A 17,415-nucleotide genomic window follows, 5' to 3' on the forward strand; every position below is an offset into this window, starting at 1 on the left:
TTTGTCTTAGTCATGTGCAGTCTTGCCTTACCTGCCCTTCTGCTCTGGTCATGGAGGGAAGGAGAGCAGGTTGGTGGGGTTGCGGCTCTGAGGCCACAAATACAGGCTGGCATGGGGCATGTCAGGGGAGGGTAAGGCGGCTGCCTGCTGGAGCTTTTGTTCAACGCGGGGGCTGCAGAGCCCGAGGAGGGGGCAAAGTCCTTGGAGCCGAAGTTACTGCACTGAATGCAGATGGGAAACTTGCAATTTTATTTCTTAGAAAAAGTTACGGCAGTGAAAGTAGGAATCATTGTTCAAGGCGGAGGAAATTTCCTGATTCATGATAGAATGCTTAGACAAGGGACACCTGGGTGGCTCCGTCGGTTAAGCGTCTGCCTTCGGCTCAGGTCATGACCCCAGGGTCCTGGGACCGAGCCCCACATCAGGCTCCTTGCTCAGCGGGGAGCCTGCTTCTCCCTCTCCTGCCGCTCCCCCTGCTTGTGAGCTCTCTCTCTCTGACAAATAAATAAATAAAATCTTAAAAAAAAAAGAATGCTTAGACAAATGTTTTAATCACACAGGAAGAGGATCAACATAAAATGTTAAATTAAAAAACAGATACATAATTGGGTACATACAATGTGATCCTGAATGAGTGAAATCAATTTCTCTGTTTATCTATCTCCTAATGAATAATCAGACATAAATCAAAGAAAACCAAATTGAAATATACCAAAATGTTATCAGATTTGTACTTTATCCTCACCTATATTTTTCCATTTTACTGTAATGAAAATGTATTTCTCTTGGAGTAAAATGTTCATACGAAAGCAGAATGCTACCTCTATAATAACTTAAACTGGTCTTTGAGAAAGAGGGACTAAATCGAGGGTTACTAAAGGCACGTGAAAACCGGCACCCGGCACCAGGAGGAAAGTTTTTTAGCCTCAGGTTCTCAGCGAGGATGATTAAATATTTCCAGAGTCCTAAGTGATGGTAATCTCTGAATGAAACCTGGTAAGTGAAGCTTGGGCTGAAAATGAAAATTACATCCCCCTTCTCCTCACATACGAGAGAGAACTTGTACAGTGGTTTCATCGCCTCCCAGATGGCGTTGGAAGTTCTGGGGTGCAGGGGGCTTGAGGCCACCAGGAGGGATGGAAAGGGTGGCTCCCCAGGTACAGGGAAACCACAGGGAGCAGGGTGGCTGCCTTCCTGGGGGGGTGTGTGCTCCGAGCCCTGAAAGCTCCGTGCTTTCACCAGGGTGCCCAGAGTCTTCCCTCTTTCTCCTATTTCTCTGCCAAGGTGTGATGCCTTTTTACCACGACCTCACACTGAACGTCATCAGATCAATATCTGCATTTCTCTATAGAAGAACGTGTGCTACCGTCAGGTGTCTCGGACCTGCAAGTACAAAGAACATCATGTTGACATGGCTGATTTTTACACTGACCATAACTGAAATCCCTCCTTAACTCCGCAAGGCTGTGTTTTCCCCCAGACAAATAAGGAGCCGCATCTTCTGCCCTGTGTTCTTCTGGGCCCTCTTCAGAGTGGCTCGTTGGACTGGCGAATGCAAAACAAGGCAGATAATTTTCTTGTTCTAAAGAATAATAAATGATTTGGCTTTAGGTACGTGTATATGAACATTTAAAATATGATTGCCCTGGGAGCAAGAAACCAACCTGTAGAGATAGCCGGGTTTCCAAATAACGACATTAACTTTTGGTTCAGATTTTCAAGGGCCCCCTATTCTCCCTCCCTGCTCCCCCTTCCACCCAGTCTTTAATTCTAGCTCTTTACTTACTATAGAATGGACTCTCAGATGCTTCTGGCAAACTCTGTTATTAGGACGGGATGGCGCTTTGTTATTAGATTGCATTTTATTATTTCCTTCAGCTCAATGTGTACCTGATTGATATTGGAGGGCTCTCCCTGTGGGTTGAGATTGAAAGATGCTGCAAATGGTGTTTATTATTTGTGTGGGCCCTGCTTCTGTGCAGCCGGGTGAGAGACACTGTGCTGGGCAGGCTGAAGGACAGGCTGGTGTTACCTGGATTGCTAGAGCCTTCAAAACCTAGAGCTGCTTTTGTTTGCTGCATAGAAGGGCCGGAAGCAGTGGCTGTTCTGTTGACTTCAGATGCCTGTTCGGACGAGGAGATCAGTAGGCATTTAGGACGGCTATCCTGGCCTCTTCACACAGCGGGTCTAGTTTACCATCACCTCCTAGGGAAATAGGTATGATTTTCTTTCGGCCAGTTTTCTATACAATGTCATGTCATAGAAGACACGGCTTCCACTAGAGGTCAAGTCTCAAAGTACACAGGCACGTCAATTGTTAACTAGCCTTTAACAGAGTATGAGTGGATTGCACAAGCTTTTATTTCTGAGCAGAGTGTGGGAGGCGTGATGCCAGCCTGCATCTAGGGCTAAAACTTCATCTTTCTTTCTGTCCCTCTTTTGTTTCCAGTGTCCTGGGAAGAACTCCAGAGCATTAAGCACTTAACTCTGTGTGATTTAGGATGTGCTCATGCATGTAACACAGAGAAGAGGGTTTTGAGGAAGAATTTAAGACACAGAAAAAAACCCAACTTGAATCTGGGCATAGCCCACTGGCCACTTCCACTTGAAATCGAGCATGCTTCCCAGAAGGCAAAGTGCTGGTTGGGAGCAGTGCTGAAGGACTTACCAAACTCCAAGTCTTTGATGTTACAGTGGAAGACAATTTCTTCGTTCACCATGAGTTCTACCACATTCCAGTCTTCTGTCTTCTCTAGGATGACCTTGTGTCCATCTCTGGTCAACACAGCTGCAAAAGATGGAGAGGGATGTGGGTAACATGGGGACAGGCTCTAGATTAACCTGATATGCAGATGTCTTCATGGATGGTGGCAGCTGACTTGTTCTCCAGTTGCTCCTGGCTTAACTCAGCTGTGCTGGTGGGTACCTACCTGGTGCTGGCCCAGATGTGCCTCACCTTTGCTGGCAGGTGCAGCCAGGGACCTGAGCAATTCAGGTTTTGGTTACAATTTGCCTCAGACCCATAGGATGTGTGAAAAATATGAGATGTCTCTAGGAAGAGTTTTTGAACTTTTCTTATAGAGATGATGCTCAATGTTGGAAGGGATGTGGGGAATCAGGTGACTTCTTATCCCGTGGGTGGAAAAATAAATTGGTCACCTTTCTGGAGGTAATTTGGCAGTACAGGCTGAAAGCCTCAAAAGCCTCAAGAAAATGTAGAATTACAAAATGAACTAAACTCTGGCCCGGGAAATTGCACTTGTAAGAAAGTCTCCTCAGGAAAAATAAGAAATTCAGGCAGACTTTTGTAACAAGATGTTCCTTTCTGCAGTACTACAATAGAAAATACTTTGAATGGCCTACTGTCCCAATCACAAGAGGATGGTCAAGCAAATGATGGTAGGTCCATACGATGAGGTTTTATTCAAACATTTCAAAAGATGTTTATGAATTTTTTAAATAGCAAGAAAAATATTTGTAACATAAGCAAGCAATCAGGGTGTATATATATATGTATATATATATAGTATCTATGAAAATATATCTTTAATACTAATTAAAATATGTATATGTAATAGGAAAAGAAAAAGAAATAGTGGGTATATCTCTGTGGTAATAGTATGTGAAACCTCTTTCTCTTTATTCTTTCAGCATTTTCCAGATTTTCTATAATAATAAGAAACAAAATGCCTTTTTTTTTTTTAAAGCTAATGAGCTAAACTTTAGAAGCTGCTTTTTGGTTATCACTTCCCTAGAGATCAGCCATGGAAAAGTTTTAGATCTATCCTCTACTGTGGAAATCCAAAAATAAATGCATTTAGGTGAAATGATGTGCATTGACCATCTTGGGGTTCTGTTTTCTCTAACACGTCTCTCCTCAGTTTTCTTAATATGTCCACTGTGTAACATTGGTGGTAGAGTCAATGTGCTAAACCACCGTCTTTGATGGTCTTCATACATTGGTGGGAATTTTGGTTAAGATGGGAAGATGAATCAGAGGAAGGTCATGTTTTGGTTTTTTTTTTTTTAAAGTCTTAGAATTTCAATCAGTCTTATGTGCAGAAAAGCAGACAGTTATGTCGGTTAATTGCATTTAATTACAGAGACAATTGCTGTTTTAAAATGTTGGTGTGTCCACTTCTTCATCTTTCAATCAGTTCAAGAACATCCAGCCCCAACTGTGAACATTTTAATTGCGTGATTTTAATTTCACTTCTGGAAAGGAACTTCAGAGAGTAACTCAGTGAGGATCTCCATTAACAAGATAGTGCTCCTCAGGCACCCAGTGGTGGCCCTAATTGACCCTGTATCAGCTAACGCCTCTCTCTACGGAACACCCGCCTCTTCTTCTCTGACATATTTATGTTACTGTATCCTGTTTAAGTGTCCTGTCTTAAACATCTTTGGAGGAAGGCACTCAGCTTGGACCAATGACTTGTTTAAATGAAGCGGTCCATGCAGTTTGGGATGGCCAGTGGATCTGGGGATCAGACACTCTCCCAGCAGCACCCCCTCAGGAGTGGGGACGTGTCACCTGAGAGGGAAAAGCTGCAGGTGAGTGGGTGGGAGGCAATTTGGCCTCCAGGACCTTGGCTTTGCTTTGTCAGAAGATGCTCCTGGGAAATGGATTTCAATTTGATAGAAAGAAATCAGGAACAAACCAGTTTCTCCATTCCCACCCCATCTCTGGAGACAAGGTGTTGCCTCTCTCCTACTTACACACAACATCTACTCTGTAAGGCCTGGGGGTTCTGGAGAAAAGGAGGCACGGGTTCTGTGTGGCCCACTGTGACTGCAGTGTAAGTGAGGAGGGGCTCTGCAGGAGGAGCCCCTGAGAAGCTGTGCACCGCGCAGCCTGCCACAGCACTTTCCTTTTGTACAGGGCAGGGCCCTGTCTGACTGAGTCTCATGGACCACCTGGGTTTGGGGTTTGCTTTATGAGAACAGCAGTCCTCCTTCATGGCCAAGTGTATCTAAGAAACAGGACTTGATGCACCAAATAACCTACCCTATGGAAGTCGGTGGTGCCAAATAATGAGAGTCTGCCTCATACCTGAGCCAATGAAGCCCGACAGGAAGAAATCCTCTTAAGAGAATATATCGGCCTTCACTTCACCTTCTAAATGGTTTGCAAAGCATGGGCTTTTGGGGCCTTTGAGGGCACATGTCTCCCTCACTGACCATAAACCACCCTACCCCCAAACCCAGTGCCCGGGGTTAAAACAGCTTGTTAAATAAACAAGCTCAATGTAATGATGCTGGGTACCTCCAATGACTCTTTTGGACACTGAGCGAACTAAGTCTGATTCTTATGAAAGCAATGAGCCACTTCAGAGTCCACATCCTATATTCATCCTCAGGACACCTGTGCCCTTCTTATCCGTCCAGACTGTGACGAGCCCGGCTACAGGGTGGTCAGCGTGGGCTTAAGGGATCAAACTTGGAGAAGCACCAGAATTCCTGCGGCTCATCCAAATGCCACCTCTCTACATGGAGGCCCCATTTTTTCCTACGAGCTGCTATGGGGTTGTCTAGTCAAAGAAAGGTCAGATAAATAGACTCCATGCAACAAAGTCTTTCCAAAGGCAGTGGCTAAACTCCGGCATAAATCAACCAGAAGCCGTAAGGCCACCCACAGAATGCCTGCCTCTTTGAAGTGGCACCTCATTCTTCAAGGGGGATCTGGGTAAAATGAAGGGACACGGAAAAGCCTCCCTCTTCTCAGCGCGGGCACCATCTGGGAGTGATTTAAACACAGCTAGCTCGGAAGTCACAGCAAACAGACAGGCAGGCATCTCCCCCTCCTCTGCTCGGCCCAGTTGCAAAGCTTATGACAATTAATGTGTGCAGCTAATGCGCAGCTAGGGACGGGAGAATGGCACAGAGAGCATCTTAGCTAAATAAGGGCAGATCCTATCTTTCTGGGTCGGTTTCAATTCCTTTTCGTTCCTTTTAGCAGGTCATTTGGCATACTTCATTCGGGACAGCAGACAAGGAGCAACGATGGCCAGGAAATTACTTTGAACTTGCTGTTAAGCATTAGATAGTTTAATTTCATCAATATTGAGGCCATAGTAGAGACATTTTTGCTGAACTATTATAATTTGTGGGTAATAAGGAATGAACAAAAATGTTCAGATTCCTTAAGGCACGGTAAGTTCAGGAAAGATCAGGCATATTTCCAAAGCCAGCAGGGCTTTGGGACACGTTAAAGGGCTGTGATTTTCAAGGAGACGTACAGAACTGAGATGCAGATTTTACAGAGGAGGACGTGCAAATACACCACTCTGTGCTTGGTGTGATTGACTCTAAAGTGGTGGAGGGAGTGGGGGACAGGGAGAGGAGCAGATCCTTGCTTTTGTTAGCACCCTGGCATTTGTCAGCAGCCCTCAGGAAGTGCTGGCTGCTGACATTATATGAATTATCATTCAGGGATACACAAACTAACTTTAAAAATCAACCACCTGCTGGTAGCTTGCAATGCTCGTCTCCTTCAGCCATAAAAATTCTCCCCTTGATCTTCTCAAGATACTCCTTCCCCTCCCCTACTGTGGGAAGAGCTGCTTATGCTCTTGGCTTCCTCATCTCTCCCTGCTTTTCCATCTCCTGCTGATGGAGGCTTCAGCCCACCTTCTCTTGACCCTGTGCTCTCAGAGGTGGGGAACAATTGGCACACTCAGTGGCTCACTCAGTTCTCCCTGCCCCTCTTAGCAGATTGACACTCGGACTTACCTCCTTTCTTACTTCTTTAAAATACTTTTTGGGGTGCCTGTGTGGCTCCATCTGTTAAGCGTCTGCCTTCAGCTCAGGTCATGATCTCAGGGTCTTGGGATCAAGTTCCGCATTGGGCTCCCTGCTCGGCTGGAAGCCTGCTTCTCCCTCTGCTGCTCCCCCCTCCCTTCGTGCTCACTCTCTCTCCCCCTCTCTCTCTCTCAAAAATAAATAAAATCTTAAATAGATAAAGAAAGAAAGAAAAGAAAATACTTTTGCTGGTTAAAAAAAACCCAAACTATTTTGAACTCTAAAATTTTATCAGATTATAAATGTAATGCAGACCCACGATTTTTTAAAAACCTTGAAATTATAGGACAAAAACTGTTAAATCACCATATCCATCCCTCTCCCCTTCTCTTTGTCATTTTCAAGGGAAATGGAATCACAGTGTAGGTGGAATTCAGGAACACAACTTATTCCCTCACCGCTGTGTTGTGGTGATCCTGCCCTATCAATATACATGGATCTGCTGTACTGCATTTCATGGGATGGATGGACTGCAATTTATTTAAGCCAGTTCTTTCTCTGGTTGTTCTCAATTTTTCACTATCAGCAAGAACATTGCAGAAAACATTCCTGGGCATGCCTCTGTACATGTGTGAGTATATATATATATATGTATATATATATACTCGAAAGAGACTGAGCAATGGAGTAGCTGGGTTCTACAATACATGGTTAAATTTTAAGACACAGTCAAGTTGCCCTCTGAAGTTTCTGTGCCATCTTGCCGTCTCATTGCAAGTCTTTGAGAACACTTTTTTCTATGTCGTTCATCAACCATGAATTCATCTTTTTCTAGAAATGACTCCTACTTAACAGTTTGGTGCCCATTAGCCATTTTCTTCTTGAAATCCTCATCTCACTGGCCTCCTTTGCTCTGGGTTCTTTCCTATCTCTGCGCCCCTCAGAGGGGCTACTGCTGTTCACCCCTTTCCTTGCTTTCTCCCCAAGTCTCACCTCCTGTGGATCCAGTGTTCACTCCATTCAAGTTTATTTTAACTCATGTTTATTGACCCTTTAGATGTACCTAGCATAGGGACACCTCGATGGCTCATTCGGTTGAGTGTCTGACTCTTGGCTTCAGCTCAGGTCATGATCTCAGCGTCCTGGGCTTGAGCCCCGCATCGGGCTCCCTGCTCAGTGGGGAGTCTGCTTCTCCCTCTCCCTCTCCTTTTCCCACTCCCCCTGCTTGTGCTTGCACTCTCTCTCTCTCTGTCAAATAAATAAATAAAATCTTAAAAAAAAAAGGAAGGAATGGAGATAGGGAAGAGGGGCAGAGGGAGGTGTTGACATTTTCAACGGGGAAGCTCAAGATGTGCCTGTGGATGAAGGTGACTTTTGAGAAACACCCAGGGGCCATGAGAGAGCGAAGGGACCAGGCAGGGATCTGGAGAAAGAGCATTCCAGGTGGAGCAACGGCCAAGCCCCAAGGCCAAAGTGCACCAGGGGTGTTCAAAGGCCAGTGAGGAGGACAGTGTGGCTGCAGTGGAGTGAGTGAGGGGAAAGGATGGGGAGTGGTGGGGGAAATGAGGTCAGGGAGGACCCTAGGAGCCTGGAAGGCCACTGTCAGCCTTTGTCTTCTCCCTTGAGTGAGCTGGGAGCCCCCAGGATGTTCTTTGGAGGCACAGGCTCTGTGCTGACTCAAGTTTAAAGGCATCACCTGGCTTTGGTGCTGAGGACGGACTGCAGGGGACAAGGGTGGCCACAGGGAGCTCAGGGGAGAGGCCAGGGCACTGGTCCAGGCAGGAGATGATGGTGGTTGTGATGAGTGTGAGGCAAAGAGAGGACAGAAAGATGCCTGTGACACGAACAGACATTTCTGCAAAGACAACATCCACATGGCCAACAGACACATGATAAAGTGCTCAACATCGCTCAGCATCAGGGAAATCCAAATCAAAACCTCGATGAGATACCACCTCACACCAGTCAGAATGGCTAGAATAACAAGTCAGGAAATGACAGATGTTGGCAAGGATGTGGAGAAAAGGGAACCCTCCTACACTGTTGGGAATGCAAGCTGGTGCAACCACTCTGGAAAACAGTATGGAGGTTCCTCAAAGAGTTAAAAATAGAGCTACCCTATGACCCAGCAACTGCACTACTAGGTATTTATCCAAAGGATACAAACATAGTGATCCGAAGGGGCATATGCACCCCAATGGTTATAGCAGCAATGTCCACAGTAGCCAAACCCAGAAAGAGCCCAGATGTCCATTGATGGATGAATGGATAAAGAAGATGTGGTGTATGTATACACTACAGTAATATGGAATATTACTCAGCCATCAAAAAGAATGAACTCTGGCCATTTGCAACAACCTGGATGGAACTAGAGAGGATTATGCTAAGTGAAATAAGTCAGTCAGGAAAGACAAACACCATATGATTTCACTCATATGTGGAATTTAAAAAACAAACAGATGAACATAGGGGAAGGGAAGGAAAAATAAAATAAGATGAAAACAGACAGGAAGGCAAACCATAAGACTCTTAATTCTAGAAAACAAACTGAGGGTCGCTGGAAGGGAGGTGGGGGGGATGGGGTAACTGGGTGATGGGCATTAAGAGGGGCACATGATGTACTGAGCACTGGATGTTATATGCAACTGATGAATCACTAAATTCTACCTCTGAAACTAATAATACACTATATGGTAACTAAATTGAATTTAAATAAAAAATAAAAAAAGAAAGAAAGATGCCTGCGAGCCTTTTGGCCTGAGTAACTGAAAGACTGGAGCTGTGTGCACTGAGATGAGGAGAATGCAGGAGGGGTTGGAGGGGGCTGGGTATTAAGAGGTCAGTTTAGAGACTTTGGACATATTAGCCTGAGATGCCTACCAACCATCCCAGTGACAATGAGAGGTCCTGACTGGAGAGATAAGTTTGGTAGTTATTAGCAGATAGATGTTATTTAAAGTCACAACTACTGGGGCGCTTGGGTGGCTCGGTTGGTTGAGCGTCTGCCTTCGGCTTGGATTGTGATCCTGGGGTCCTGGCATTGAGCCCTGAGTCGGGCTCTGAGCAGGGAGCCACTTCTCCCTCTCCCACTCCCCCTGTTTGTGCTCTCTCACTCTCTGTCAAATAAATAAATAAATAAATAAATAAAATCTTAAAAAAAAAGTCAAAACTACTTCTGACTCTAGTAGTCTTTAGTAGTCAGGTAGTCTTGTCTTTCCCCTGAACTTCAGAACTTCATTTCTAATCTCTTAATATTTCTTAATAATTTGTTTTCTCTCACTTCCCCTCCCCAAATCTCTTCTTACAGAATTGGCCTCTTAAGGCACATCCTTAATCTCATCATTCTTTAGCTCAAGAAATGTTGCTGGCTCCCTGTTTGAGATGGCATAGGCTTGCAGGCCCCTTGCGAGCCAGGGTCATTCAAGGACTGCAGCGAGAGTTAGGAAAGCCAGGCAAACCTGAGCAAGGAGGAGAAAATGTTCTCTTCCCCTTATCTCATGTTGCAAGTTCTGAATGCCTGGATCTGCAAGAAGTGGCTCTTGCCTAGATTAGAGGCGTCCCTCCTTAGGACAACAACATGCTGTCTCCAGAGGAAGGGTGGCTGAGAGAATTCTTTAATGTATCTTTCTTCAAGGATGTTAGTTTAATCCCATTATGTGTGAAAGTACATATTGTTATGCTTACCTGATTGCTGCAAGTATATAGCTGTGTGGAAAATAAACGACAGCATGCAGTTGCAAGTGCTGCCTTTGCTCTGCATCCCCTGTGTCCCGGTGATTTCGCGACCCTTACCCAGGGACCCCAACGCACTAGACGTTGACAATTGGCGCCCGAACAGGGACCCTGAAGGACGTTCAGGAAGGGTGAGTAACTTAAAATAACAGGGTTATGGGACAAGAAACTTCTACTCCTTATGTTCGAATGCTAAAGCATTCACTTGCTGTCTATGGCATCACTGTTGCTTCTACTGATACTGAGATGTGTTTGAAAGTGATTCGAGAATGGAATCCTTGGTTTCCAGATGAGGGTACTTTAGACATGGTTTTTCAGCGGGTTATGGCTATGGCGGAGGGATCTAAGAAGCCCTCTAAAAAACCCTCCGCTCCACCTCTGCCACCCGCACCAGTTCTTTCTCTTAAAAATCCTTTCCTTTCTGCTGCCTTGGCTGAGCTTGATGCGCTAGGAGATAGCGATGATGCAAGTGAGGCTGGTAATTCTGTCTTTGCTTTTCCTGTTATTAGGCCTCCCCTGGTCCAGGGAGTAGCACAAGCACCATATTATGAAGGTATCGGAATAGAGGATATCGGTCGCTTGAAAAAGGCAGTGTCTTTATATGGACCACAGTCACATTATGTGAAGGAGCTAGTTAATGGCCTAGCTCGACATTATAATAATTTTTCCCCTGAAGATTGGAAGGTCCTTTGTAGGGCCCTTCTGAGGGAGCCTGAGTATCTGCAGTGGCAGATGTGGTTTTCTGAGCTTTGTATGGATCCGGCTCGCCAAAATGCATTAAGCCCCAACCCTCGTATACAGGTTATAACTTATCAAATGTTGGCAGGGATAGGCCAATATTCTGATATTGCTGCTCAGGTTAATACCCCTGAAGAAATTCATGAGCAATTGCGGGAGATAGGTTTAGAGGCTTGGGAACGTATCCGGCCAACAGGGGAGCACTATGGATCATGGACTAAGGTTGTTCAAAAGACTAATGAACCTTATGTTAAGTTCTTATCACGTTTAAAATTAACTTTAGAAAGAACTGTTATCGGAGAAGAAGCTAGACAACAGTTGTTGAGGTTACTAGCATGTGAGAATGCTAATGAGGATTGTAAGAGAGTTATATTACCTATTAAGGATACAGGAGACATTAATACTTTTATGAAGGCCTGTAAGGATGTAACATCAGAAAGTCGAAAGATGCAGTTGTTTGCTGAAACCATGGCCACTACTTGGCATTCCTTACAATCTAAGCAGCTAGATAGCATGAAGTGTTTTGGTTGTGGCCAAATAGGACACCTAAAAAGAAACTGTAGAGGAAAAAATCAAGTCTGCCTTCTTGACCCGGATTGATCCCTCATTACCTTTAAAATTATACATCCTCAATACATGGCAATATCCCACGGCTATACTAGGTCAAAATGAGTTACCCATTGAATGGATCTATACTAAACATCATTTTTCAAAAAATATTACGCCATATGGTATTCAAATAGCATATTTGATAGAACAAGCTCGAGATAGGGCTATAACCATAACTGGTTATGATATTATGGACATTATTATCCCCCTTTCTAAGGATCAATTTTCATTTTTGTTACGAAATATGGAAGAACTACAAATTGCTTTAGCAGGGTATGTAGGTCAAATTAATTACCACTTTCCCAAAGGGAAATTATGGGACTGCTTTCGTAAACAAGAGTTTGTTATTCAGGATATCATCAGTGAGCAGCCCCTGATTGATGCACCTACGGTCTTTACCGATGGCTCAAAGACTAAAAGTGCTTACTGGACCTCTTCTAAATATTGGGTTCAGTATACAGACTTTAATTCAGTCCAACAAAATGAATTATTTGCTATTGCCCAGGTGTTAAAAGACTTTTCCTCTGCTGTAAATATCATCGCTGATTCTGCTTACGCTGTAGGAGTCCTTAAAAATATATACACTGCTGTTGTGTGTTCACATAAGTCCAGCTTACTTGGCCTATTTTTGCTCCTACAAACCTTATTAAGGAATCGGAATGCTCGTATTTATGTGACTCATATTCGTTCCCATACTAATCTTCCTGGTTCATTGACACATGGTAATGCTCAGGTGGATGCCTTGGTGTCCTTTGTATCTGCGGAGGAGGAACATAATTTACTACACACCAATGCCGGAAGGTTACATGTTCAGTATAAAATTCCATACCGTCAGGCAAAACATATGGTGAAGCAATGTCCAATCTGTAGACCTTTACATCTGCGCACTATAAAAGCTGGGGTAAACCCCCAAGGACAGGCTATTGTGGAACGTGCGCATAGTACCTTAAAGTTGCAAATTAAAAAATTAAAAAGGAGGAAAAAGGATCATATATTATCATTCACTCAATCTAATGCGCGTTCCATTTTGATACAGGCACTATTTACACTAAATTTCTTGAATCTTCCGCAGGGAGATATTCTTTCCCGAGCTGAAAAGCATTTCATAGAAGGAGAGGCGGCTCCTCCTCCGTTAAATGAAAAAATATGGTTTAAACCGGCTGCAGATGCAGAATGGCAACCAGGGCTATTACTTTATAGAGGGAAGGGTTATGCTTATGTCTCCACAGAGGATGGACGGACCTGTTCCTGGCTCCCCGCGAGGTGGATCCAGCCAAGGACCAATTCGAACGGCACCGTATCCCGCCAGACGACGAGCAAGGAATCCAGACCAAGATGAACTTCCAATACAGGCCATGGCTCACCTAAATTTGGGGGGACGACGTCGCCGTTGACAAACATTTACTACTACTTTGCCGACCTGGGGGCAGATCAAAAAGATACTGCCGCGGGGCCAATGGAATGAGTCAATGGTGAATTATCAATTAATGGCCTGGGGAGATGGCGGCATCGCAGACCCTCGTATATCACATCAGAAATTTCCTGATCATATTCAAACGCACTTATGGAAAATTGCAGCTGCGCTTAAGACTGTTAGAATTTACAATGGAACTTTTTCTGGCACAGCGAACTCTGCGTCAACTTATAATTTCACTATTTCTAAAGAAATGAATGTAACTGCTTGTGTGCCTTTACCATATCTATTTCTGGTTGGGAATTTTAGTTTCGATAATGGAATTAACTGTACCAAATGCCGACTATACTCCTGTATCAATAACTCTATAGAATTTGAATCGGGATATTCTCTCATGCTTTTGCAACAACGTTCTCACATTTGGCTTCCGGTAAATCTAGAACGACCATGGGCTCAAAATCCCGTGGACACCTTAGTTTTGGAATTTTTCAAAAAGATGCTGAAACGTACTAAACGTTTTGTTGGCATTATTGTAGCGGTTGTTTTAAGTTTGATTACAGTTACCGCGCTGGCCGCGGTATCTGGTATAGCATTACATACTTCTCTGCAAACCAAACATTTTGTGGAAGATTGGCACCGTGACTCTCGAGACCTTTGGCTTTCACAAACTATGATTGATACTCGCTTACAAACACAAATAGATGTCCTTAGGCAGACTGTGAGCTGGTTAGGGAAGAAGGTGTTGACGCTAGAGAGGCAGATTTGGCTACGTTGCGATTGGAATTCTACAACTTTTTGTGTTACCAACTTAAAATATAATAAGTCACAGCATGATTGGAGCGTTATCCAAAGGTACTTAGAAGGTAACTCGTCAGCGACTGACATGATTAATAATCTGCACACAAATATTCAGGAAATATTTGGTAGACCATTCGAGACTGAGGATGCTGCCACTCTGGCAGACTTGTTCCTTAAACAACTTGAGGGATTAGACCCAAAAGGTATCATTCAGAGTTTGGGACATACTGCTGGAGGAATGGGCATTATATTGCTAGTTGTTATCTTATGCTTTACGCTGCTACATTTCTGCTATATAAAACCGTCCCAGAGTTCTATGGCCACCCTTTGGAAAGCACTCTTGTTGAAATAAAAGAAAAAAGGGGGAAATGAGATGGCATAGGCTTGCAGGCCCCTTGCGAGCCAGGGTCATTCAAGGACTGCAGTGAGAGTTAGGAAAGCCAGGCAAACCTGAGCAAGGAGGAGAAAATGTTCTCTTCCCCTTATCTCATGTTGCAAGTTCTGAATGCCTGGATCTGCAAGAAGTGGCTCTTGCCTAGATTAGAGGCGTCCCTCCTTAGGACAACAACATGCTGTCTCCAGAGGAAGGGTGGCTGAGAGAATTCTTTAATGTATCTTTCTTCAAGGATGTTAGTTTAATCCCATTATGTGTGAAAGTACATATTGTTATGCTTACCTGATTGCTGCAAGTATATAGCTGTGTGGAAAATAAACGACAGCATGCAGTTGCAAGTGCTGCCTTTGCTCTGCATCCCCTGTGTCCCGGTGATTTCGCGACCCTTACCCAGGGACCCCAACGCACTAGACGTTGACACCTGTTGTCAAGGGTAAAACAGGCCTGACTCTCTCATTGCATAACATCCTCCAGCCTGACCCAGCTGCTTGCTGCTCCCCAGCATGCCCCACGAAGCTCCCTCCTCCCCTTCCTAGTAATGCCCCTGCCCTGGAGTAGTAAGACTAATGCTTGTTGAGCACTTACTATGTGCAGGAATGATATTCATGACTGTGTGCATTTTCCCATTGGAATCTCACATCAGTGAGGTAGGAATCTGCTCCCATTTTACCAGTAGGTAAACTGAGGCTCAGAAAGGTAAAATAACTTGATCTTGACTTTGGCCACACAGCTACTAAATGGTGGAGACGAATTCAAAAGGAGATTGGTTGGACTTCAGAGTCCTTGTGCTTAATCTCTGCTCTGCCATCAGTGCCAAGAAAGCAAGTAGGAGACAAGTGACCAGAGGTGATCAGTTGAATCAATGGGATTTGTGTGCAAACTATATGGGAAGTCCTCCTCCCCCCGCCTCAATACTTGTAAATTGTGCATTGTAACAAATGATTATTTATGCATTCTCCTTTAATATAATTCTTGGTATGGAAATGATCTAGTTGAACTCTATACAGTCATGCAGATTATGGCAGCAGCAAGAGACATAATTAAAAAGGGTCTGCAGACAGCAGCAAAATGGCAGAGTAGGCACTCCAAACTCCCGTTTCTCCACAGAGAAGTTAAAAAAACCACCAGAAACTGTGAGAACCCACTTTGTCAGAACTCTGGAAAATAGTCAAAGTTGGCAAAAGAGTAAATGCTGAGTCAAGACAAAGGCAACTTGAAAATGGTAAGAAAGCTTTGTGACCTCTTGCCCTTGCCCCACCTCCTCCCTGGTTTGCTGGCAGCCTTGAAGACAGCAGCCCCTGTCCCCCGTGTGGGCCCTGGTTCCTGAGTCTATAGGGAGCAGAGCACACCTTGTTTGCAAATTCCTGTGTTTGTCTCTGCTGCCCTGTCTGGGGGCTACCTCAAGGACTGGCACAAGGCCCTTGTCTCTGTTTCACCTAATGCAGAACGCACACGGTGGAAAAGCTGTGGGCAGCATGCGGGCAAATGAAAAATGCATAGCTGTCTGGGCAAAAGACTGTTGAGACATACAACGAACCTCATGAAGCCTGAGAGAGAAAGTGGCGAGAAGGTTTCGTTGGGACATTAGAGCATTTTAAGGCACTGAAGACTCAGTCCTGGGCTCTCTTCTCTTTCTGTATGTTGTCCCCAAGTCCATGACTCAGACCTATCTCTAGCTCAGGCTTTTTCTCTGAACTCCAGAACTGCAGAGCCAACTCAATACCTCCAACTATGTAGCCGAAAACACATGGAGTTTAAGATGGCCGGAAAGGAACATGGTCCTCCAAATTTCGGTCCCTCTGTCTGGCATGCTTTTTCTTCTCTTTACCCGGTTATTTTCTCCTTGCTCTTTAAAGCTCAACTCAAGTAAAATTCTAGTGAATAAACCTTTCCAGATCTCCCCTTCTCCCCTCCAATTATGGCCAGTGGCGGGTCCCACTATGCTTATGTTCCTCTGTCGGAGGCCCAGGCACAACTGTCAACTAGTAGTCAACAATGAGAAGGTCACTTGAAGGCCACCTATCTTTGTTCCCCAGTGTGTCTCCAGTACCTGGAAGAGTGTCCAACATACATTAGGTGCTCAGGAAAGGTTTGTTGCATGATTGAATGCTGAAGGTATAGATTCTCCACCATTTTCCAGCCATATGACCTTGGAAAAGTCACTTAGTGTTCTTGATCTTCAGTTTCTCAATGCCTAGAGCAGAGTATGTAATCCCTCCTATCCAAATAACTTGTGTAAACTGCCTGGTCCCCAGTGGGAAGACTTTCTGCAGGTTATGGACTAGGTCAGAGTCTGAGGAAGGAAGGAGGTAGAGGCAGAGGGCACAGTCTGCACCCGTGTTCAGAGGCTGGGGTGCACCTGGGCACATGGAGTTGGGTGGCCTCCGTCGCTCGGCTGCCCACCTTGCAGGCCCTCCAGGCGGAAGGTGCGGTACTCCACAGCCAGGCCGACTGCACTGTACGGCCCGTAGCGAACGATGACCACCGCGTCCTTCGGCATGGCTGGCCGCTAGCACCCGCTAAAGCGCAACACACACTGCTAGGCAACCGCTCTGCCGGCCTTTGGGAGTGGGTGTGGCCACGTGGGGTGGGCGGGGCCAGGGCGGGTAGGGGTGGGACCTGAGGGTCCTTGCCCCATGTCCCATGCTGGGTGCCTGTGTGGGAGCCCGGGATGAGGAACGTCCCTTTCTGGATATCTGCACCACCACCTCTGGGGTATAAGAAAGGTGTGGTGGTAGTCAGAGGCGACTTGCCTTCTCACTCTGACTGCCAGGTAAACGGGGCATTTCTGCCGGTGTGGCAAGTGTTAATGATAAATAGCAGTAGCCAATATTTATAGCCGGTTACAGAAAGTATGTGTCAGGTGACTTGCTAAGCACTTTCCAGATATTATTTCATTTAGTCATTTTACTATCCTTATGAAGTAGGTTGTATTTTGTAATTTTGTATTTACAAAACTGAGGTCCAGAAGGGGCCAAGCAACCTTCCA

At 45.0% G+C, this 17,415-nt stretch overlaps 1 protein-coding gene across 1 annotated transcript; it reads right to left on the reverse strand.

Moving 5' to 3' along the window:
• Positions 1-2,140: 2,140 nt before the first annotated feature.
• Positions 2,141-16,926, reverse strand: CUNH10orf53 (chromosome unknown C10orf53 homolog). The gene is made up of 3 exons (XM_028099011.1): positions 16,830-16,926; positions 2,669-2,788; positions 2,141-2,205 (listed from the first exon to the last, which is right to left on the reverse strand). The coding sequence occupies exons 1-3, from the start codon at positions 16,924-16,926 to the stop codon at positions 2,141-2,143; spliced, it is 282 nt and encodes a 93-aa protein (XP_027954812.1).
• Positions 16,927-17,415: the final 489 nt, after the last annotated feature.

This window comes from Eumetopias jubatus, unplaced genomic scaffold (genome assembly GCF_037043125.1).
Source record: "Eumetopias jubatus isolate StellerSeaLion01/CBP00866 unplaced genomic scaffold, mEumJub1_p1.0 scaffold_17, whole genome shotgun sequence".
In the NCBI taxonomy this organism is placed as follows: Eukaryota; Metazoa; Chordata; class Mammalia; order Carnivora; family Otariidae; genus Eumetopias; species Eumetopias jubatus.

Excerpts from the sequence above, each read along its gene's own strand:
- CUNH10orf53 (XM_028099011.1), bottom strand. The coding sequence starts at position 16,926 with ATGCCGAAGGACGCGGTGGTCATCGTTCGCTACGGGCCGTACAGTGCA. Across the intron at positions 2,789-16,829 it reads CCGCCTGGAGGGCCTGCAAG|CTGTGTTGACCAGAGATGGA; the intron begins GTGGGCAGCCGA and ends CATCTTTTGCAG. Across the intron at positions 2,206-2,668 it reads CATCAAAGACTTGGAGTTTG|GAGGTGATGGTAAACTAGAC; the intron begins GTAAGTCCTTCA and ends CTATTTCCCTAG.